The 24,418-nt window shown below is 39.6% G+C and overlaps 1 protein-coding gene across 16 annotated transcripts in view; it reads left to right on the top strand.

The window, feature by feature from the left end:
• Nucleotides 1–24,418, top strand: part of PCBP3 (poly(rC) binding protein 3) — a 315,198-nt gene that overhangs the window by 232,907 nt on the left and 57,873 nt on the right. For 11 of the 16 annotated variants that reach the window (XR_005451832.1, XM_038748846.1, XM_038748851.1 and 8 more), the window contains 2 exons: nucleotides 4,416–4,457; nucleotides 23,839–23,917. Coding sequence is in view for 15 of the 16 variants with exons in the window: in XM_038748846.1 (XP_038604774.1) it covers nucleotides 4,416–4,457; nucleotides 23,839–23,917 (121 nt within the window). In the remaining variant the exon portion in view is untranslated. The remainder of the gene's footprint in view (nucleotides 1–4,415; nucleotides 4,458–23,838; nucleotides 23,918–24,418) is intronic. The other 5 variants (XM_038748847.1, XM_038748852.1, XM_038748845.1 and 2 more) reach the window with 1 other exon arrangement.

The raw sequence follows: 24,418 nt of genomic DNA on the forward strand, positions 1-24,418 counted from the left end.
CCTGGACATATTGACATAATACCACACACTGTTGTTTAAATTTTGCAGAATATCCTGGTTGTGGCCTATAATAAAAGGAAAACATAGTCCACATATAGAACTCTGCCACCTTGACAGTGACCCTCTCTAGACAATAGCAGATGTTATTATTCCCCTTCAAGGGGATCCTCGAGAGAAAAATATATTCAGGGCAAAATAGAGGGCCTCTGACTAGAGCCGTAGATCTTCAATTGTTGTTCTTTTAAGGTGTGGGATCTGTTCACTCTGTAGTCCACCCAGGAATCCCAATAGGATCCCAGAATAATCAATAGGATTGAAAAAATGTTTATCCTCACTCAATTTGCTTGAAATGACAGGGTGGAAGGTAGCACAGAGGCCTTCTAAATTCCTGCTTCCTCCAAGTCCACAGCCTTGCATAATTTGTAATGCTCTCTAACCCATTACAAGCTCTCACAACCTTCTGGAGAAGTTCTTTCTGCAACTACAAGAGGACTTCACATTTGGCATTTTTTGACCTTCATTCCAGTCATCAAATTCATGATGGATACAAAAACTAGAGCCACTTGAACAAGCAAAGGCTTGTGGAAGAACTCTGGGTCCAGCTGTTCAGTGAATTGTGTGTTTGTTTAAGGGAGAGTAAGATGAAAGACTTTTTTCCCCTCCCTGGCAAATGATTAGGAGCATAGGCCAGGGTTGACTCAGGGGATGGAGAGCATTCAATAACTAAAAGGGATAAAAAGAAAGAAAATGTAATAAATCTGCTTATTTTTAATCCGTGGACTGTGAAAGAATTTTATCAGATTTTTGTCTGATTTACATTTTAAATGAATAAGTAGATATAGTTGCAGAGATGTGTGTGCAGTGGATATATGCACACGCATCTAGTACAACACGTACGCTTATTTTAACCTCATTTGTTTTTTAACCTAAAAAAAGACTCTGGGTTAAATTTTAAATAGATCCCCAATACCATTAACTATGTATTTTCATGTTAAGCCATTCCAAAAGGACCATTTGGTAATGTGTTCTGTTTTAAAAGGAATTTGCATAAAGTGTAACCAAAAACAACTTAAGGAAAAAAATAGTAGAAGGCTTTAGTAAATCTTATATAATGTTCTCTTGGGATAAAACTAAAACTACAGGTTTTAGTTGTAGTAGTAATATATTGAGTGTCCAATGTACAGTGCCCCGTACTAAGCATTTGGGAAACTACAATACCAAGAAGTGATGATTTTGTCCTCTAACTTGGAAAAAGATATAAAAAATATTTACAACAAAGACAATCAAAATAAATAATCAAATGTACAGTTAAATACTTTTTCCTCTTCCACTAGAGTTTTTGTTCCTTATCTAGAAGAAAATCAGTGGGATGTCATACTGTCATTCTTTTTTCTCTATAGGATTTTTTTGTTTTCAAGTTTTCTATTTTTTACAATTTTACCATTATATATATATATATATGCATGTATGCATATACATGCATATTATATTAAACACACCATTATTTCTGAATTTGCTGTATAACCAGACGCTATGCCCTGGGATGGGGGGGAGAACTGGTTTTAGTTGAGAAATCTGGGTAACCAGCCTCACAGAATCGGACAGTCTCCGAGTTTTGAATTGAATTCAAATTGAAGCTTATTATGGCCTCTAGAAATTTCATCTTCGTGTCTATTATGTAAATCAGGGAAGTAGACATTTTGGAATTAAGTTCTCCAATATCTCCATCTGTTCTTGGACTAGGGTTAGGTAGATATGTTTGGATTGCATAGGCATTCTAGAAAAGGTTTAAGAAATGGAAGTTAAATTTAGAGTCCGTGGTGGATTCCCTACTTATCTTTGCCTCCTTTGTTTTCACACCTCATTGTTCACTTGTTCCAGACTATTACACATGTGTATGTAATGTTTTGCTTGGCAATTCCTACCAAGTTGGGTATTCCCTTGGGTGATTTTTCAGCCAAAGCCTTAGGGTTACAGAAAAACTTTGTCTTTACTCTCCCTTTACAAAAGTGTTAACCTTCATTTTGCCATTAATTTTGGAATTGTTTGAAAACGTGTTAACTAATAAATTGTGTTTTACTGTCCAGAAGCTCTTTAATTCTAGAAGGGCCATGTTTACTAGTGACATTGATGCAACTTCCTCAGCCTTTTTAATCTCTGAGACTAGCTACCAAATTTGTGGAAAGCACAACTTTGAAACTCACGTATTCTTTTTGGTCCTTTTTGAGGGTTTGAGTCTAAAATGGAACTCTTGAAAATTATTTACAATTTTTTCAAATATTTAATTGAATCATATGAAAATTAGTTTCTGTTTCACCTGACCCTGGTGATGTGATGACCTGAGTTTTTTTTTTGTTTGTTTTATTTAACAGCCACTATAGATACTTCCTATATAGGCTGGTGCTTTTGTATTGAAAGGCTGTAAATTACCTAACTGATTTGGGATCTGAATATGGTGTTTTTCTGTTTGACTTGGCTTTCCAAACTATTTCCTGATCAGCTTTTAAAGCTCAACTCTTGGAATTAGCAGGGGCTCTTTTTTGTGAAAATATTTACTTTCATTGACTGAGGAGGTATTTTGGGACCTTTTTTTTTAAGGGGGAAGCTTGAATCTCAGCATAGAATTTCCAGTGACAGTCAAATCATCTTTAAATTTATTTATGGTCTCTGGTCTTGCTAGAGATAGATCATCAGTGAAGAATCACTGTAGATAATGGGTCGATTTTTTGGTTTATTTTTTGATAAATATGTAAGAATCAACTGGATGGATTGAGTAATTTTAAAACCACATTGTAGAAACATAGATTCTAACTCATAGGACATAAGGACAAAATGAGTAGTGCATGATACCTCAGGTTAACTTTTCTTGCAATGAATGGATAGCAGATTTAGGAAAAGGAAGGTGGAGCAATTGCATTGAATGTCTTCTCTCATAGTACATTTTATTACATTTTTGGCACTCTGAATTGCAACATTACTAACAGAAAAAAAATAGAAAAAAACTCAGCCTTGGCTATTAGTGGCCCACAACAGTGCTTGTCCTTGGGATTTGTTTATGAAATCAATCTGGTTATATTCCGTGTACTTGAATGTTAAGTGTGGGATCTCTAGTTATCAATTATTATTTGACTTCTGGCACTAATGGCATCTAACCTTGGCATACATTTTGCCAAAAATCTCATTAAACCAATCCTGTGGAAGGTGAAGTATATGTAAAGTTATTCCTTAGTGCTGTTAGCTCAACTGGAAATTTTAAACTGGAAAATAGACTAGTTCTTAGTTCAGATGCTCTCTAGCAACCTGAATCAACAGGACATTAATAATAATGATAATAATAATAATAATAATAATAATAATAATGGCATTTGTTAAGCGCTTACTATGTGCAAAGCACTGTTCCAAGCGCTGGGGGGGTCACAAGGTAATCAAGGTTGTCCCACATGGGGCTCACAGTCTTAATCCCCATTTTACAGATGAGGGAACTGAGGCTAGAGAAGTTGTGACTTGCCCAAGGTCACACAGCAGGCATGTGGCGGAGCCAGGATTCGAACCCATGACCTCTGACTCCCAAGCCCGTGCTCTTTCCACCGAGCCAAACTCACATTACCTCAAACTCACGTTGATTTATATCATATAATCACAATCTTGAGGTAGTTGGTGGAATAATCCAGGAGATCAGTTGATATATATTATGTATGGCTTTTAGGCATACACTGAAACATGCTTAAGGAGATCACAGGAAAGAAAACTTATTGGAAGAAATCCTTTAAATTCAAGTTCTTAAATCTAAAATTCATGTTAAGAAAATGCAGCCTCTTACTCAGGTTACCTTCCCCTGAAGATGAAATTACACATGGGTTTCACTCTAATTGTGCTCAAAAAGCAATTTTGAGCTATGGTCTTACAGACCCTTCAGTATTGGAAAAAAGTCTGAATGGTTCTTTGAGTTTATTGTAATGCAATCAAGAAACCTTGTCATTCAAAGGGAAAAGTAAATCATGTAAGGCCATTAACAATAAGTCATTACTTAGGTGAAACAGACTTGACACTGGCCCTGGAATGAATGAAATGGGATGGCTGGAGCCTTTTGCAGCGCCAAGGGTGAGTCAGAGTGAGAGCAGAGCACATCATTCGAGCAGTGTTTCATAGGGATGAATAATCAAATGTCAAATTGGCATTTAACTGGCTGAGTTTTGATGCTAATAATAAAGTGTGCTATGGGAGAGAAAGGATTCAATGGGAGGATATTTAATGAGTCATTCTTTGTATTATAGAATAATTCTTCTCAGAAGAAAGAGCTTCACTATAGGTTCCACATTGGTTCTTAGAAAGGCAAGGAGTTTGAGGGGAAACAGTTACAGTGGAATAATTAGACTCTGCTTCATCCTCTAACAGTGTGTATTTCTCTCTTTCAGGCCTATACAATTCAGGGACAGTATGCTATTCCACACCCAGATGTGAGTTTTACCCACATTTTTCTTATACCTTTTCTTCTTTTTAACATTCCCCACCTGCATGCTGCTCTTAATAACTAATATTAATATTACTCAAAAATATTAATACCATTTACTAAATAACCAACCTGTGTAGTATCTGTATTTCCTTGAATAGTCTTTTAACCTTCTAGCACTAATTTTATTAATATCGAGGACTTGGCCTGATGTTAAATTGTTTGGATTGTTCAGTGCTATCCCTTTATTAAGATACTTGATAATCCATGTGCATTTTGTGCCTTCAGAATGGATAGAGTCGTTACTTTGTCCTTTACCCCCCTCCCTATGAAACACTGATAGCCTCATATGTATAGTTCTTTGCCTAGGCGCTTAGATGAGTGGGTAAACTGTAGCCTTCTAATGGAGTGTTTCAAATTGTCCAAGTTTGACCTGCCATTGAAGGAATTTCTCAGCCACTTTGGAAAAGAAGTCTGAATGTTTGGTGATGCCCTGTGCCTTCTCCTTTCTAGTCCTAGCCATGCCGTCTAAGAGGAAAGTGTGTCTTTTAGAGTTAAGTTCCTAGAAAGAGTGGAAACTAAGCTAGAGTGAAATGGGACTAGCTTCTCGGAGGAAAAGACTTCTTGGGGAGTTTTGTGTCAGCACAGTCCTTTCCCAGATTACGCAAATTTCCAACAATCTTTTCTAAGACTTGTATTTAAGGATGGCTCTGTTTGTCCTTTCACTGATGAAAGAGAGAAGTTCTGACAACTTTTATTTTCTATTCAGAGCAACTTCATAGGCAATGCCTCGCAAAGATTGTAGGCTTGTACTTTGATAGTCAGGAATCCTCTGTAAGGTAAGAAAACATCACAGAATATGGATCACTCCCATGAGCAGGATAGTAGTGGGTCAGATAATAATAATAATAATAATAATAATAATAATAATAATAATAATAATGGTATTTGTTAAGTGCTTACTATGTACCAGGCATTGTAATAGGTGCTGGGGTGGATACAAGCAAATCAGGTTGGACACAGTCCCTGTCCCACATAGGACTCACAGTCTTAGTCCCCATTTTGTATATGAGGTAACAGGCACAGAGAAGTGAAGTGACTTGCCCAAGGTCACACAGCAGACAAGTGGTGTTGTCGGGATTAGAACCTGTGACCAGATGAACTCATTCATTCATTTATTCATTCAGTCACATTTATTGAGTGCTTACTGGATGCAGAGCACTGTACTAAGTGCTTGGGGAAGTACAATGCAACAATAGTCAGACACATTGGCCCCCTCCCCCCCCAAATAAATTTATACTTAGTAGCCACTGCATTCACATCAATCCCTTCTTCTACCTGATCTTGTACTACTGGGCAGGTGGGAGGTGCAAATCCAGTCCAGATGTAGCTCACAACACCCAGCCAGGTCAAGAGGAAGTTGTATTGGCCAAAAATGTATGAAAAAATTGGGGTAAATTCATAGATGAGAGGCCCATAATGGGTCATTAGAAGAAACTGAAGAAACAGCAAGGCCTTGTGGAAAGAGCACGAGCCTGAGAGTTGGAGGACCTGGATTCTAATCCCGGCTCTGCCAGCTGCCTGCTGTGGTACCTTGGCAAGTCACTTAATTTATTATTTCTGCCTCAGTTGCCTTATCTGAAAAATGAGGTGAAATTTCTGTTCTCTCTAACTTAAACAGTGGGCCCCATGTGGGAAAGGGACTGTGTCCAACTTGCTTAACTAATACATACCTCAGTGCTTAGAATTTAGAATTTAGTGTTTGGTGTTTAGAGAAGCAGCGTGGCTCAGTGGAAAGAGCCTGGACTTGGGAGTCAGAGGTCATGGGTTTTAATCCTGGCTCTGCCACATGTCCGCTGTGTGACCTTGAGCAAGCCACTTAACTTCTCTGTGCCTCAGTTACCTCATCTGTTAAATGGGGATTAAGACTGAGAGCCCCCCGTGGTACAACCTGATCACCTTGTAACCTCCCCAGCGCTTAGAACAGTGCTTTGCACATAGTAAGCACTTAATAAATGCCATCAATATTATTATTATTCTCTGAGCCTCAGTTACCTCATCTGTAAAATGGGGATTAAGACTGTGAGCCCCACGTGGGACAACCTGATCATCTTGTATCCCCCCAGCGCTTAGAACAGTGCTTCGCACATAGTAAGCATTTAACAAATGCCATTATTATTATTATTAGAATAGTGTACTTACTAAGAGCATAATCAATGTCATAATTGTTATTACTCATTATTAATTAGAAGGGAACCATCACAAGTATGCTGTTATCCCTGTCAGCGAAAGAATACTTGGCCAGATGGACCCTTGTTAATAAGGGGTATAGTGTTTACTATATGTCAAGCACAATGCTAAAAACTGGGGGAGATACAAAATAATCCATCAGTCATTTTATTGAGCGTTTACAGTACACAGAGCACTAAAACTGAGCCCTTGGGGTAGTACGATATGATAGAGTTGATAGACATGCCCACAATGAAGTTACAATCTAAAATCTCAATAATCTCATGTTTTGGGAGTTGATTGGTTCCAGAAACTGGAAATAGCCCTAACAGGTAGATTGCCTTGTGAAACCCGGCTGAATCATCAGGATCCTGAGCCGATTGAAATCCTAGAAAAATGCAGGGCAGATTTTTTTTTTAAATTTTAACTTCAAGTCACTCACTCAGGGATTCACCAAACCAAAGCAGGCTCGGAGTTAACTTTGGAATTGATTAGGTTCCCCAGGCTTTGGGTGGTTCTGAAAGCAGTTACTTGTGTGTTTAACACCAGGGTACAAAAAGATAGTCAGATTGGACCCTGTCCTTTGTCCAACAGGGGATGCACAATCTAACAGGTAGGGAGAACAGATATGTTATCCCTATTGTACAGATGAAGAAACTGAGGCCTAAAGAGTTATGGGGACTTGCTTGAAATTAGACTGTGAGCCCGTTGTTGGGTAGGGACCGTCTCTGTATGTTGCCAACTTGTACTTCCCAAGCGCTTAGTACAGTGCTGTGCACACAGTAAACGCTCAATAAATACGATTGAATGAAATGAGGTCACATACTTAATGAGTAGTGCAGTGCTCTGCACACAGTAAGCACTCAGTAAATCCGATTGAATGAATGAATGAGTAGCAGAGCTAGGATTAGAACTCTATCTCTTTTTTAATGAGCTCATTATATGATTGATTTATTAAAATGGCATTTGTTAAGCACTCAGTATGTGCAAGTCTTAAGCATTAGGGTAGATACAAGATAATCCGTTTGGACACAGTCTCTGTCCACATAGGGCGCACAGTTTTAATCCACATTTTACAGATGAGATAACCTAGGCGCAGAGAAGTTAAGTGACTTGCCCAAGGCCACACAGCAGACTTGTAAGTGGCAGAGTCAGGATTAGAACCCAGGTCCCCCGACTCTACGGCCTGTTTCTTTTAACTAGGCCACGCTGCTTCTCTTGACTCCCATATTCTTTCCATTAGAGACACTGTCTCCCCAAAGAACTGGTGTCCCCATGGTGATCAGCTCCAGAAATGTTTCAGGTGATGGGGTTGTAAACCAGGCAGGGCTCTGAAATCAAGTGGCACCAAACAGCATGAGCCAGGCTGCATCAAGTGGCTGATGGCTTATCGTGTTTTCATGTTGCTTTCAACACCTATAAAGTGGCAGAGTACAAGCCTTTTAATATTCTCTAGAGGCACAAAGGGATGTGAGGTGCCCAACTGTTAGGGCCCATTCTGTAGAGGCTTCTCTGAGCAGGCATCTGGGGATTGATTACTTTGGTTAGAAATTGTATGTAAGTATATCATTAGCCAGTGGAGTCTAGCCAATTTCCGCAAGGGAATTTTCAATGCATCCGGTTCAAAACATTGGTCTGAAAGAGAACAAAGTGAAAGGAAACCTCTTTATTTTGTCATCTCTCTAAGGGAAAGGAAGAAGAAGGTAGGTAGGGAGTCGATTTTCATTTAGCTTTGTAAGAGGTAGGTAAAATTATCTCATGTGTTGTATTTTAAAAGAAGTCCTTCCCTTTTACACCTCTGAAAATTCACTTCAGTACTTTAGAATCAGCCGCTTGTAAATGTGTGAACATATGTGTTCACACACATGCGTCCATGAGTATGTGTGGCCACACCAACAATATGTGGAACATTAGAGAGCAACATCATGGAATCTAGGTCTCTGTCCATATCAATTATTATTATATTATGCATTTTTTTAGAAATCCTGAATGTTCTGATTAGGGTAGGCAAAGAAAGGGTTGCTCAAGTGAAGTGTAGATATTTTGATAGTAAGAAGGAAACCAGAACTGAAACCTTAGGAACAAAGTGTGGAAAGGGAGGGAATCCAAATTCCTGGAAGATAATTTGAAGTCAGTAGCAAATGAAATTTCCTGAGTGCAGTAGTAGTTCAATGATTATATAGTTTGAAGAAGAAAGGAAGCCATTTCCTCTGTATAAAGTCAATATCTTCTGTAATGTAATACAAATTATGGTATTTGGTAAGCATTTACTATGTGCCAAGCACTGGAATAATAACTATGTGCCAGGCACTGTACTAAGCGCTGGAATGGATACAAAGCAAATCAGGTTGGGCACAGTCCCTGTCCCACGTAGGGCTCCCAGTCTCAATCTCCACTTTACAGATGAGGTAACTGAGGCACAGAGAAGTGAAGTCACTTGCCCAAGGTCAAACAGCAGACAAGTGGTGGAGCAGGGATTAGAACTCCCATGCTCTATCCACTATACCACACTCCTTCTACATGTGGTTGTTCTGTTGCAGGGAGAAGTCCTAATCCATTAATTGCCTGAGAATGTACAGGACTTTCCTTCTGTACCCAACTGCTTGCTAGCCTATTAAACCTAAATGGGTTGGCTTAAATTTTACAAGGTTCAGGGAACGTAGCATTCCCTTGTAACTCAGATTGTCTCAGTTTCTTCCATAGAAACCTAAATGTGAAATATTCTATGAATGAGATGGGGTGGAAGAAGGAGGCTGTAAACAAATGAAAATGTATGATTATCTTGGACCCATAAGGAGTCTAGTATGATAGTTCAAACATGTATTTACTGAATTCACATAGGTTAGCACTCAAACAAAAATTAAAGTAAAACATATAATTATGCTAAACTGGACAAATGATATCTCATTTTTCATATATTGTGGTTCTCTCAATGAGAGAGTAAACAGGTATTTGGGAAAGGGTATGTTTATAGCTATATGGGGAAAACTATCTACTTTGTAAGGATTTTATTCAATCAAATGTAGCACCTACTCAGAGACTTAAATGTGGAAAATTTGTAATTCAGCCTCATGCTCTTTGACCTAAATCCAAGAATCCTATGTACACTCAAGTATCCAGTGTACAAGGAAGACTGTAGATCAAGCACATAAAAATAAAGGAAACAAATTGGTTATACTCTTTCTTTTTTCTGCATTAATGCTATATAAATAATAGCAGTTGGGAGGATTTGAAAAATTCCTCTGATGAAATTGCCAAAGCTTTCCCTGTTAATTATGGCCTATTATGATATTGTGATTTTCCCATCAAATTTTGTAACTTGATGTTTGTAAAGAAATAGTTCACTACTATTCAATTATGTAAAATTAAAATTTCCATAGGCATGTCATTATAAACTGCTTTGAGGAATTCACAACCATCATTTGTATTATACACAATGCCCAAGTAAGAACAGGAAAAAAAAATATATATATAGCTACAATTTCATGACTGGTTTCTTTATAAATAACCACTGAATAGTTCATGGACGTTGTGACTGATAGGAAAGCAGAGAGGGCTTCGATTGAAGTATGAATCGAGTTCAATGTATCTTTTCAAAGGAGAAAATATAGAAAACTAGTTAAGAAGTAATTTTCATCTGAAGTTTCTAATATCTGATTTTACAAGAGTAGGTATAAAATTTAACATCTTTCCTTTGCATCTAATATAACAGCTTCACATAGTTTGCTTTGATTTGTTTCAATAACAGTTCTATTTTGCATTGCCTTTCTGATTGTATTATAATTATACAATTGAAACGTATTAAATTTGACTTAAACACCCCAAATGGGTATGTTACATTCATTATTGAATACCTTAGTAATTGCTGTATGGGTCTGGGTATCAGAAAAGAAGTTATATTTCCTTAGGTCTGCTACATTAAAAAAGAACGATCAGCTAGAATGAATGGTCCTACGTGCATATTTTCAGATTTCAAAGTTGAATCTGTTCTTTGCTTTATTTCTGTATTATAGTCAGTTTTCTGAAGCCAAGAATTTTTGCCTTTCTAGCTGATGTTTCTTTATTAATTTATGAAACCAATTGGAGGCGACTTCTGGTGAATCCTCCAGATTCTTGAACTTCACATCTGGAAAGGGAGATATTTTGATAAGAAGCATGAACTACACTAGGATCATTGGAAGAAATGGAAGGCTTTCCCTATTGAAAAGTTGATAAACTGCTTTCATTTTACAAAAGATGTCAGCCTGTCAGGCTGTTGGACCAAACAATATTGGTTGCCATCCAAGCAACTCGTGATATTAAAACATCCTATCAGAAGAAAACATCAAAGCAGTGGCAAAGTAGTAGCACAAAGAATGGCTAGGTTTTTAGACTGATGAGGATTTTGGTCAGTTATCTATCCCGTCTTCATTTCTGCTAGTTTTAATGGAAACTCACCTTCTAGAGGCCATTTGACAGGAGGGGAAATTTGGAACCTTCAGAGATTGTCTTTTTGTGTAAGTTCTCCTTGTCAGCCATCTCAGAATCCCAAATGTTGGGTGACAAATCATTTAAAAAAAACCCCACTAACGGGAAATTTTTTAAAGACTGAAACAGGAAGCTGTGTGGTCTAGTGGGTTGGAGACAGAAGGAGCTAGGTTCTAATCTCAGCGTGACTCAGTGGAAAGAGCCCGGGCTTGGGAGTCAGAGGTCGTGTGTTCTAATCCCAGCTCCGCCACATGTCTGCTGTGTGACCTTGGGCAAGTCACTTAACTTCTCTGAGCCTTAGTTCCCTCATCTGTAAAATGGGGATTAAGACTGTGAGCCCCACGTGGGACAGCCTCATCACCTTGTAGCCCCCAGCGCGTAGAACAATGCTTTGCACATAGTAAGCGCTTAACAAATGCCATCATTATTATTATTATTATTAATCTCAGCTCTGCCATTTGCCTGTTCTATGAACTTGGGCAAAACACTTAACTTCTGTGTACCTTAGTTTCCTCAACTGTAAAATGGGGATAAAATACTTGCTTTTCCTCCTATTTAGACCACACCCTGTTTATTCATTCAGTCAGTCATATTTATTGAGGGCTTACTATGTGCAGAGCACTGTACTAAGTGCTTGGGAAGTACAAGTTGGCAACACATAGAGACGGTCCCTACCCAACAGCGGGCTCACAGTCTAGAATGGGGAGACAGACAACAAAACAAAACATATTAATAAAATAAAATAAATAGAATGAATATGTACAAGTAAAATAAATAAATAAATAGAGTAATAAATATGTACAAACATATATACAGGTACCGTGGGGAGGGGAAGGAGGTAAGGCGGGGGATGGTGAGGGGGAAGAGGAGGAGAGGAAGGAGGGGACTCAGTCTGGGAAGGCCTCCTGGAGGAGGTGAGCTCTCAGTAGGGCTTTGAAGGGAGGAAGAGAGCTAGCTTGGCGAATGTGCAGAGGGAGGGCATTCCAGGCCAGGAGGAGGACGTGGGCCGGGGATCGACGGTGGGATAGGCGAGAACGAGGCACGGTGAGGAGATTAGCGGCAGAGGAGCGGAGGGTGTGGGGTGGGCTGTAGAAGGAGAGAAGGGAGGTGAGGTAGGAGGGGGCCAGGTGATGGACAGCCTTGAAGCCCAGGGTGAGGAGTTTCTGCCTGATGCACAGATTGATTGGTAGCCACTGGAGATTTTTGAGGAGGGGAGTAACATGCCCAGAGCATTTCTGCACAAAGATGATCCGGGCAGCGGCATGAAATATAGATTGAAGTGGGGAGAGACAGGAGGATGGGAGATCAGAGAGGAGGCTGATGCAGTAATCCAGTCGGGATAGGATGAGAGATTGAACCTGCAGGGTAGCGGTTTGGATAGAGAGGAAAGGGTGGATCTTGGCGATGTTACAGAGGTGTATATGGCAGAGAATGTGTCTACCAACTCTGCTATATTGTGCTCTACCCAGAACTTAGATTAGTGCTTGATTCATGGTAAACAATGAACAAATACCATAAAAAAACTAGATGATTTGAATTTTGTGAGAAAATTTGATTTTAGCTGCTTTATTTCTGATGATTTATTCCAAACAATCCCTCCCTCAATATACCACCTTAAGGAAGAAAAGGATGGCACTGTGATGGCAGATTTTCGCCCATAACTGGATAAAAATTATGGATGGAGCTTTCTGTGCACTATTACAGTGCATATTAACTGCTGAATCTTATTTTGGAATGAAGGAAAGGTATGGAAATTACAGTATCAGGGATTTAGTCCACTAGCAAGGAAAGAAACATCCTGGATGGAAGAGTTTTAAGTTTTTAAACTGTGAAATTTCCTTCCTGGGAAGTGTGTACATTTTAAGAATCATAAGTACAACAATGCTAATTGCTTTAGGAACATCTTGGACTATTAGCCACATGAGGACTAAAACAACTGATGCTTTCCATTTTTAAGAGAAGCAGTATGGCTTAGTGGAAAGAGCACAGGCTTGGGAGTCAGAGTTCGTGGGTTCTAATCCCAACTCTGCCACTTGTCAGCTGTGTGACTTTGGGCAAGTCACTTAACTTCTCTGTGCCTCAGTTACCTTATCTGTAAAATGGGGATGAAGACTGTGAGCTCCACATGGGACAACCTGATTACCTTGTATATACCCCAGCGCTTAGAACAGTGCCTGACACTTAGTAAATGCTTAACAAATACTATTATTATTATCATCATTATTATTTTTATTATTTCCAAAGGATATCAATGTGGGTGGCCCCTGAAAGAGCCAGGATACAGAACTGAATGGAACATTGGTGTTAATTTGTTTGGTTAGTGGGTTGATTTTTTTAAGGGGTTTATTAAGTGCCTTCTATGTCAGACACTGTACTAAGCATTGGGGCAGATACAAGCTTATCAGGTTGGAGACAGTCCATGTCCCACATGGCACTTAGTCTGATCTAGTAATGTCATTGCTTATATTTTCCATTCTAGGGATGAGGGAGGGGTGGTGTATTTTCCATTCTATTGAAGAGGCGGGGGTGGTGCTAATCTACCATGCCTGTTAATGGAACTAGAAATTTCAGGCTAGGCCCCTAATTATTGACTTCTAAGTAACTAACATCCCATCTCAACTGCTGTTTACCTAAGGCAGCATGGCCTATGAGAAGCAGCTTGGCCTAGTGGGTAGAGCATGAGTTTGGGAGCCAGAAGGACCTGGGTTCAAATCCTGCCTCCACCACTTGTCTACTCTGTGGCCTTGGGCAAATCATCCAACTTCTCTTTGCCTTAAGTACCGCATCTGTAAAATGGGGATTTAGACTGTGAGCCTCATATGGAACATAGACTAATCCCAACCTGATTATCTTGAATCTACCTTGGTACTTAGTACTGTGCCTGGCACATAGCACTCAACAAATACCATACAAAAAAAAAAAAAGGTAGTGGGGACAGATGGCAAACTGATCCCAACAACTTGCTTCATCTTCACCTTAACTTATTTAGGGTGAAATATTACTATATTCCCCCAAGGGCTTTCTTCAAGGCCTGGATAGGCTAGAATAAGCCATCCCTATTTAATATTTGGGAGATAACTGTCCTTCTGTGAACTTTTTGGAATGGGGTTTTCTAGAATAGATGTCCACTAATTAAAGTGAGGAAGACCAGACAATTTCAATGATACTGGATCAGTTTCTCCCTTTCTGGGAGAAAGTTGCCGTTCTTGTAACTCCTCACTGAATGTGGCATTCGCTTGAAGAACCCTGGGTTAAGAAGAGCTGTTTTTTGTCAGCAAGGTATTCTTATTTTGATAGAATCACATGTTATCATGTGGCAAATCTCATCTCAGAAGATCTGGAATCACCAGGTCAGTAGTAGCCAAAGGCATATCTGTATTCACACTTCTTAAAAATGAACTGAAACTGGTTTTGGCCTAAATTTGCAGCAAAGGCAATAAATTGCTTTACATAAAAGCTCTTTCACTTTCACATTACCGTGAATTGTAAAATGCTTTCTTACCCACTGCCCTCCATTTGTTTCTATTGAAAGCTCATTCAATCATGCTGTCATCTGCACATGGCTAGTTTCTTAATGCATATTAAAGTGCATTTGAATGACACACTTTTTCAATCCTCTCTTATGCAGAATTTGTGATTGAAAAAAATGAAGTGTACTGGAGGCATTAATGGTAATTAAGGTTTGCATTATTTTAAAATCATATGCATTTTTCCTAAATATAGCTATAACTTCAAATGAAGCCAGAATACATCACAGGAGGAACTGTATGGAGAAAGAGGCAATTGATGTTCAAATAAAAGTGTTGGATTTTGATCGTCTGTATTGGGGTTTGCATGTGGCATAACCTCGATGCTTGGATAGATGTTCCCTCATAAGTTGCGTACTAGATTGTTGCTGTCAGGCCTTCAACAGGAGAAAGCAACTTCCTTGCCCATTTTATTTGTGATCCTCTTTATTGTAGGATCAATTTCTATTTTTCTAAATTGCCTAGGAGAATCTTAAATGGATTCATTTATTCTTGCCCAAATTCTCCAATTATCATTTAGCTTGTGTGTGTCAGAGTGATCTATGATGAGGATTTAGCCATTTCCTGCCTTGGATACTGGATGCTGGCAGTCGGATTTTATCAACCAGGAAGGAGAGGTTGTTGAATCCAAAGAACTCCAGCCCTGCCCTTCTTGTTTTCCTAATTGCTCCCAAAGCTCCCTCCCCGCATGCCTTGAAACTTGCCAAATGACCCAAGCTTTCAAGTCTGGAGATCAGCAGGTGGGTAGGTTTTCTCTTAGGTGCATTTGATTTTTCACGATCTTGCACTGCTAATGCTTGCTACTTATCTACAGTTTATGTTTGGTCTGCATCATTATTTCATCACACATAATTCTTGAATGGAAATACATTCTGCATGAAAGTGTTTTTTTGATTTGGAAAATGTAAAGGGAATTCATAAACACATTTCTTGGTGATCAGGTGACAGTCTCAGTACCATTAATTATTTTTTCTATTCTTTTCTATTTCGATTTCATTTTTCATTCCAGATAACAGGCAACTCAACTCTCATTGCTTCTAGGAAATGATGAGTTTCTTCCAAACCTACCACTCATTTTGAAATCAATGAAAGGAGTCAATAACAGGACTGAAGGATATTTGATTCAAATTATATTCTAAATGCCAAGTTAAGATTGAACTGTCAGTTTAACAAAGCAAGGAAACTCATAATTAAGATTTCTTTAGTAACCAATGTTTTGTATCCTTGATAGAGAGAATCTCTTATCACAGATTGTTAAACATGTTCTAATGTTTAAAGATCATATCCTGAATCTGCCCAGAACTTTTTTGTGAGGTTAGAAAGCAGTAATTCCCATGAGAAGCTCCAACCCAGTATTTCTTGAATGTGGCCCCCACAGGAGTTCCATACAACAACAGAGACACTTAGATGGTATTTGTTAAGCACTTACTATGTACCAGGCACTGTACTAAGTGCTGGGGTGGTTACAAGCAACTTTGGTTGGACATAGTCCCTATCTCATGTGGGGCTACAGTCTTGACCCCCATTCTACAGATGAGGCAACTGAGACACAGAGAAGTGAAGTGACTTACCCAAGGTTACACAGCAAACGAGTGGCAGAGCTGGGATTAGAACCCATGACCTTCTGAATCCCAGGCTGATGCGCTCCATCCACTATGTCAAGGAAACACAGTCAGGCATAAACTGAATTTTAGAATACCTTGAAAGTTTCCCTATTTCAGCTAATTTATCCTCATTAGCTTTTATTACAATTAATTCAATTAAGCTAATAATCGTAAACTAAAAAAGTGTGGTTACGAACATGCAGTGACTGAACATGTATCCAAAGCAAATTTTTCAATACTACATTGTGCTTTGTACCATTAAACTTGCATTTACTGTGGTCAGTTTGACATTTCAGCATGGAATGGAATTTCTGTTGTGTTTTTTCTATGTATCTTTTCCAGTATGAGTTGAGCATGAGAATTATGTTATGTACCATGCTTGTACTTTAATTGATTTCAAAGATAAGAATACTGGAGTAGAAGTCAGAAGATATGTGTCTATTACCCATTCTACCACTGACTTTATTATCTTGGATGACTTATTTGACTTCTCTGTGCTTTGACTTCCTCTCCAATTCCAGATAATAGCACCCACTTTCTGATCATCTGCTAGGGATGTTGTAGAAGCAATTCTGTTTTTTAGTTGTTGTTTTTTAAGAAATTTGAAAGCAGTTGAAATCTTTATTTAAAGATAAGTGATCCATTTGGCACTTTCTGGATCGCAGTCATCCATATTATGTGACTGAATATAGAATTTTGCATTTCTGTTTTCACATATAATCATAAATTGGACTATTCCTATCCCTTGTCTCAAACTAGTAATCATTAATTTGGCCATATCACAGTCATTTGGGTTATACACTTTAAAAGAAATGGCACTGGGGTCTAATCAGATTTGTTAAATTTATACAAAGATAATTTGGGTGCCTGTCATTTAGAAAAATATTTTACAATCTGCCTCAATGTGAAAATTTTTTCTTCAATGTGTTCCTCTGCACTTCTTCTCCTACTCACATGAGCCCCACATTGATTTCTTTTTTCCTCGACTATCTAGAGATTAGCACCAGTCATATTTTTCCTTTATAAAGGTTGAAAACAGTTAACTCCCATTTTTTTGACTTCTAAAATATCCAGTGTTCTTTCTACTGAACTTATGGCTGTTAAAGACCAGGCAATTCGAAACAAAAGTAATTTTCCTCAATGTTCCTGTTTGGTCTGATATTTGCCCATTATTATTATTATTTGGTTTTAGATAAACACTTTTCCTAGTGTAAACCTCCTCAACCATCTCACTAATTCCACAGAGTGATCATTCCATGCAGTTGAGAGCTATGTCTGTTGTTATTATGCATTCATATTTGAAATATGATTTATCTTGCTTGATCTTTAAGGAGAGATGTTTCCCTCCACTGAGCAAATCGATTTTAGAAGCATCATTATTTCTTGGATAAATTGATCAAGATTAAGTGAAACGACATTTGGAGTGAACAAGCATGCTTTCTGTTGAAATGACAAGATGGTTTATATATAACCTAATGGGATCAGCCCTTTTAATGCTGATAATATTCTTGAAGCAAAAATGGGGACAAAGATTGGGACAAAGTGGGGATAAAGAAGGGCAAAGTGGGGAAGCAGCATGGCCCAAGAAGCAAAGGGACCTGGCTTCTAATCCCAGCCCCGCTACTTGTCTACTGTGTGACCTTGGCAAGCCACTGCACTTCTCTGTGCCTCAGTTACCTCATCTGTAAAATGGGGAGGAAGACTGTGAGCCCCATGCGGGACATAGACTGTGTCCAACCTGATTATCTTGTAGGTACCGCAGCATTTAGAACAGTGCTTGACACATAGTAAGCACTTAACAACTACTGTTATTATTATCATTATGGCACTTATGGATTAACAGACCAAAAGAGTGGGTTAGATGTACAATTATGGAAGGCTTTGATTGAGCATACCCCAAGGAAATTTTTATTTGTTTATTTTTAATTTTTAAAAGTCTTTTTTCAGGAGAAAGTTTGGGTTTAGCCATGATTTTACCCAAGGCAGGTCTGAAGCTCAACACTGAAGTAGTCATTATCAATGGTAATTTACTGTGCACTTACAGTGTGCAAAGCACTGTACAAAACACTCAGGAGAGTATAATATACCAGAGTTGGTAGATACGTTCCCTGCCCACAATGAAGTTGCAGCCTAGAGGAATGCTAGGAGTAACAGACGTGCAACAAACATCACTGATTACCCAACCCCCAAATGTTAACCTGATTGATAGAGGGCACCTAAACTAGCCACCCCTTCAATAATACATTGGTCCGTGTGGTACTAAGCTCTTCCTCAGAGTTTGGACAGGCTACATTTGAGATTAGGAAGGTTATGGAAGGGAGAGCTGGGTACAAGCCCCACCAGGCATCAATTGACCATCATGTGTTTTCTTGGGCAAATCAGGAGACTTCCACAGAATTATCGCACACCTTGCATAATAATAATAATAATGATAGTATTTGTTAAGCTCTTACTATGTGCCAGGCACTGTACTAAGCACTAAGGTGGATACAGGCGAGTTGGACACCGTCCCTGTCCCATGTTGAGGCTCAAAGTCTCAACCCCCATTATACAGATGAGGTAACTGAGGCACGGAGAAGTGAAGTGACTTGCCCAAGGCCACACAGCAGACAAGTGGCAGAGCAGGGATTAGAACCCAAGACCATCTGGCTTCCATTCATTCATTCATTCAGTCGTATTTATTGAGCGCTTACTGTGTACAGAGCACTGTACTAAGCACTTGGGAAGTACAGGCCCATGCTTTATCCACGTGCCCATGCTGCTTCTTCATATACCTATCTTGGGAGTGTCAGGATCAATGGGGCTCAGTGGGAATAAAAGCAATTCTCTTTTCACTTGTTTGGAAATGAGGCTGGGAATGCTATGACATTAAGTAGCAGGTAGGATCCATTGAAATCCTTTTTTCCAATTTTTTTTCCATTTGCAATACAACTTAACTGTTGGCGATGTAATAGAATTTCCCCAAATAGTGAACATCCGGTATGGTGGGTTTTTTTTTAATTTAATGTTGATAAAATATGGGGCTTAAGATTTCATTTCCTAGTCTACTCAATCTCTCACCTTCTCTCTATCCACCACTCCAACATAGTGGACACTAGAAAGTGCATGGAGCTCATGAGGAGGAGTGGGGCTGTTTTCAGTTCAGTTCTGTCAGCAGAATAGAAAAGGGAGTCCCTGTTGTTACAATTCCTGCCAAAAGGAAGCTGCAATTACAGTAAAATGGAAGTGATTAATCTGCTCTGTAGAGGCGGACATAAACAGGTGTGGTGCTTGTAATTTACTGGCCATGCAGAAAAAACGGAATCAGTCACCTAATGCATCACCACCCTCTTAGGAAAATCATGTTGAGAGTGAGAAGAATACCATTTCACAGCGCTCCTGCCTTGGAGCTCTGTCAAGTTCTTCAGAAAGAGCACAAGACTTGTAAATCTAATGCATGTGTTGTGGAGCTTGGAGCTCTAGTTTTGTCATGAATATAGACCCACAATAATAATGCCTTTGATCTGGGAACAGGATGTGGATGTTTGTGATTCTGATGACCCACTCAGTCAGTTGAAACAATGTCTGTTTCAAGTAATAATAATTTTATGGTATTTGTGAAGCGCTTACTATATGCCAAGCACTGTTATAAGCACCGGGGGAGATACAGGATAATCAAGTTGTCCCATGTGGGGCTCACACTTTACAGATGAGGTAACTGAGGCACAGAGAAGTTAAGTGACTTGCCCAAGGTCACTCAGCGGACAAGTGGCAGAGCTGGGATTAGAACCCATGTCCTCTGACTCCCAACCCCGCACTCTTTCCACTAAGCCACGCTGCTTCTCTTGAATGCTTGGACACGTAAAGCATATAGTGAACAATTACCATAACTTTCCCTCCACAATCTGCACCCAAATATAATAAGCATGAAGATTTTCCATGTTGAAAGACACATTTTTCATAAAGCCATGTATGATTCACACTTGGAACTAAGAATTCGGGGGAAATGGAGCATGGAGTTCCAGAGTCTAGAGGCAGTCAGGCAACCTAAGTAGAGCCCTAGTGAGGTGGATTGCTGGGAAAAAGTGCTGATCCTCAGAGTGTAAAGGGTGGCCGATGGGCAGAAGGGCAAATAGCCACTGGAAGAGCTGGCCTAGGTAGCTGTGGGAGAGAATTGAGTCAAAAAAAGCCTGGGCCTTGGGCCCAGAATAAATGCAAAGCTCATAGGAAGGAAAGATAGCAGAGCTAAGAGAGGGGAACTGGTTGTCCGAGAGGTAAGTAGGGGAATAAGAACTAATGGAGCTAGAAGGAATGAGAACCAATGTGCAAGCTTGTAAGAGATAAAGGAATGGATGGAGTTGGAAGAAAGATTCTGGAGAATTCATCCCACAAAAAGTGAAATCTGAATTTAGCACAGCAACATATCATAGTGCATAATGTACACAGAACATTGCAGCTTGTCGCATTTGTGTTCTCGCTCAGATGCTAATGAATCACATCTTCTATATGGTACAGCTTTCCTAAGTACGGTATTCATGACCCCTGGCTCCATGTGATGCATGTCTTTCTAGGAAAACTGGGGAAAAGGGAAGAATGTGGCCCCAGGAGTGACAGAGTCAGGAAATAGCAATTAGAATAGTAGTTACAGTGGTAGAGTTTACTGTACTCGTATAGTAAATACAATGGTAGAGTTTACTGACACTCGAGGTTTAGAGTCAGTATGGGAATTGTGAGCCTGTTATGGGTGGAGATTGTCTCTGTTTGTTGCTGAATTGTACTTTCCAAGTGCTTAGTACAGTGCTCTGCACACAGTAAGTGCTCAATAAATACGATTGAATGATTTGGGAGCATTGCCATACAAAACAGCTTAGAGCATTGCTTTCCATTTAGCAGCAATGAATTTTCAACAGAAAAAAATCCTAATACTGTAAAAACAACAATACAGATTCCTTTTCATTTCATTGTTTGCATTTGGAAAAATGATGATATCCTCCAGTTGGGTTACTATATTTTTGAAATGTTTCTTCAGTCAATCAGTAGTATTAAGTGTGTACCTTGTGGAGAGCACTGTACTACTTGTGACCTTAAAATATTTTATTTCCCCCTTGTTCATGGAGCTTCAAAGGTGCAGAACTCATGTGGCAGTAGTGTTCCTCAGGCCTGTCTGGAAAGCTCCAAGAATCTAGGTTAGGCAGGTGGGACTTCCATGTTGGTTCAGAGATGGGTGGGATCCTGGATGTAGGAACCTGGATTTTGCCCAACATGACTGCCAATAGGATGGCAAAAGGACCAAAGAAGAACTCTCTGCAGCTATGAACCCTGCAATAACCCATGGATCGTACTCTGTTCCCCAGCTCAAGGTCCATCGGAACAGATATAGGTGGCAGCTCATTTGCATTTTAGCAAAGTGATTTATGCTTGGGACCAATACCTTATGAGAATCTTAACCCAAAGTGCATCATCATCATCATCATCAATCGTATTTATTGAGCGCTTACTATGTGCAGAGCACTGTACTAAGCGCTTGGGAAGTACAAATTGGCAACATATAGAGACAGTCCCTACCCAACAGTGGGCTCACAATCTAAAAGGGGGAGACAGAGAACAAAACCAAACATACTAACAAAATAAAATAAATAGAATAGATATGTACAAATAAAATAAATAAATAAATAAATAAAAATAAACAAATAAGCACAATAAATTGTTGCCATTACTGCTATAATTCCTGTGCTTATTCGCTGAGTAGCAAATAAAAGAGAATGGTCGTGGCTAGAATTCTAGGTCTTCCATTTGGATGACTGCAGAGTTCAAACCTTTCCTTAGGGAAGCAGAATGGCTCAGTGGAAAGAGCCCGGGCTTTGGAGTCAGAGGTCATGGGTTCAAGTCCTGACACTGCCAACTGTCAGCTGTGTGACTTTGGGCAAGTCACTTCACTTCTCTGTGCCTCAGTTACCTCATCTGTAAAATGGAGATTAAAACTTTGAGCCCCCTGTGGGACAACCTGACCACCTTGTAACCTCCCTAGTGCTTAGAACAGTGCTTTGCACAGAGTAAGAGCTTAACAATTACTGTCATCGTTATTATTATTATTACTATATTGTGAATTTGGATTGGTCTTTCGGTTTTCTGGTAATGGATTCCAGCAGTTGACAGCATGCATGCCAGTTTCTGATGTTTATTTCCCACCCCCACTGAAACGCTTCCCCCCATTCCACCCATTGTTTTCAAAGTCCTTTCCTTCTCTTGACCTGTTTTCTTCAGCCTCCCAGGTTTGTTGACTCCAGTGCTTCACCCTCACCATTGCTGATGTCTGATTCCCTTGCATTTCCTCCCTCAGGTGTGCTGCAGGAGCAAGGAGTTAAAATGTGATTTCTTGTTGCCAAATTGGAGAATTTTGGTCACCTGCCCCTTTCAGAGGGCTAGAGGTGATGGGCAAATAGAGCTTTTTGACATCCCGATTGAAGGGTTTTTCCAAATCTGGAAATCCTTTCTGCCTAAACTTCTTAGGCCACCCACAGTTTACAGAGATACTGAAGAGGAATTGAAGGAAATAGCTTGTCCCTGCTAGCTTCCAACCAAGGAAAATATTGGTGAGGAGTGGGGGGGCTCTTTGCCCTTAGAAATTGTCTGTGGGTTCTAAATATTTTTAAGACTTTAAAACAAAGATACAGTGACAGCACAAAATGTATGAAATACATCTTCTGCCCCATCAAATTTCCTTACACAGGGGCTGATAAAAGTCTCTGAGCACAACAAGGGAAAAGCAGGATCTGAAATACTTACCTGCTTGGCCAGAACCCGCTTGTGACAAACTTTCAACCTTGGTCACACGGAAAATTTAGATTTTTTTGGTCGCCAGCATTTTTGTATTAACTTCCGTGGGAAATGCACAAAACATCATGAAGCCTAGGTGGCTCCAGTTAAAACAGTTGACTCTACAGCTGTGTATTATATTGTCTGGGTTTTATACAGAACTTAGCCCTCAGCTGGGATCTAAGATTTAGCCATGTCTTATGGCTCTCCAGTAAGCCAAAAAGACTCTTTTTCAGTAAAGATTTCAAAATGATTAAGTTGGAGAACCCGGATAAGTTTGGCATATCATTTTGAAACTGCTCGTGAGGTAGCAGTCGGCTCAGAACCGCATTGTAGGGTTGCCTGGCTGGGGATGAAATTCCTATAAATAACACCTGTGAACACCCACCTGGTTGTCTTCCCACTCTTCAGGGATAGCAGGTGCGAGTTGGGACATATCTACGGGGTTTGAGCCAAAGTTGCCTCGACAGAGGCTAGATGGTCGATAAGAGGTCATGGTCAAGCTGGGTGAGCCACTGGTATTGTATTTCAGACTCTGACCAAGCACGTCTGCTTAAAGATTTGGGCTTTACTGTGTATACCCAGGCCAAGTCCTTCTCTTAATGTTGTGTTAGCCAGGACCTAACATGGCTTCCTTTGTATATGTATATATCTATATGCATATATAGATATATACATACAATTTTGTTTTTGAAATTTTTTTTGGTGTGACTTGTACTCTCTAACAATAACCTTCTTAGTTTTAATGTCCCTCCTACCCCCTCAGCAGTTGACAAAGCTCCACCAGTTGGCAATGCAGCAAACCCCTTTTACTCCCCTTGGACAGACCACCCCTGCTTTCCCTGGTACGTACCCAAATGCCCTTTACTGATTTCCTTCTCTTCTTACCAGTAGAATTTCTCTGTCTCTCTCTCTTTCTCTCTCTCTGTCTCTCTCTCTCTGCTTGTTTTATTTAATGGAGTAAATAGGACAAGTCAAACTGAGCTGTGAATGTCAATTGTGTACAAGGAAACAAATGAACAAGGTGACAGTGGCACCCTTATTTTCTCGTATGATTGGTCTGGGTTCTGACTGTTCTTGCTGTGTAGCCGTGGTTGAGTCTTTTTTGCCTAGTTTGACGCTCAGGGCAGAGGCAGACCAGGGAGGAGGAGTTAGTTATTATGACAATTTGCATTTTCTAATGCAGTACTCACCCTCACTCTTTGCCATGAATTACTTGTTAAGCATTGTTTACCCACACCGAGCTTCTACGTTTCCCCTTTTCACTCACTGCCCAATTTTTTTTCCAGTATGCAGAGAGCTTAGAAAGATGTGGCTGTATGGTCTTTTTTAGGAAAGGCCTCACC

Source organism: Tachyglossus aculeatus, chromosome 7 (assembly GCF_015852505.1).
Source record: "Tachyglossus aculeatus isolate mTacAcu1 chromosome 7, mTacAcu1.pri, whole genome shotgun sequence".
NCBI classification, from domain to species: Eukaryota; Metazoa; Chordata; class Mammalia; order Monotremata; family Tachyglossidae; genus Tachyglossus; species Tachyglossus aculeatus.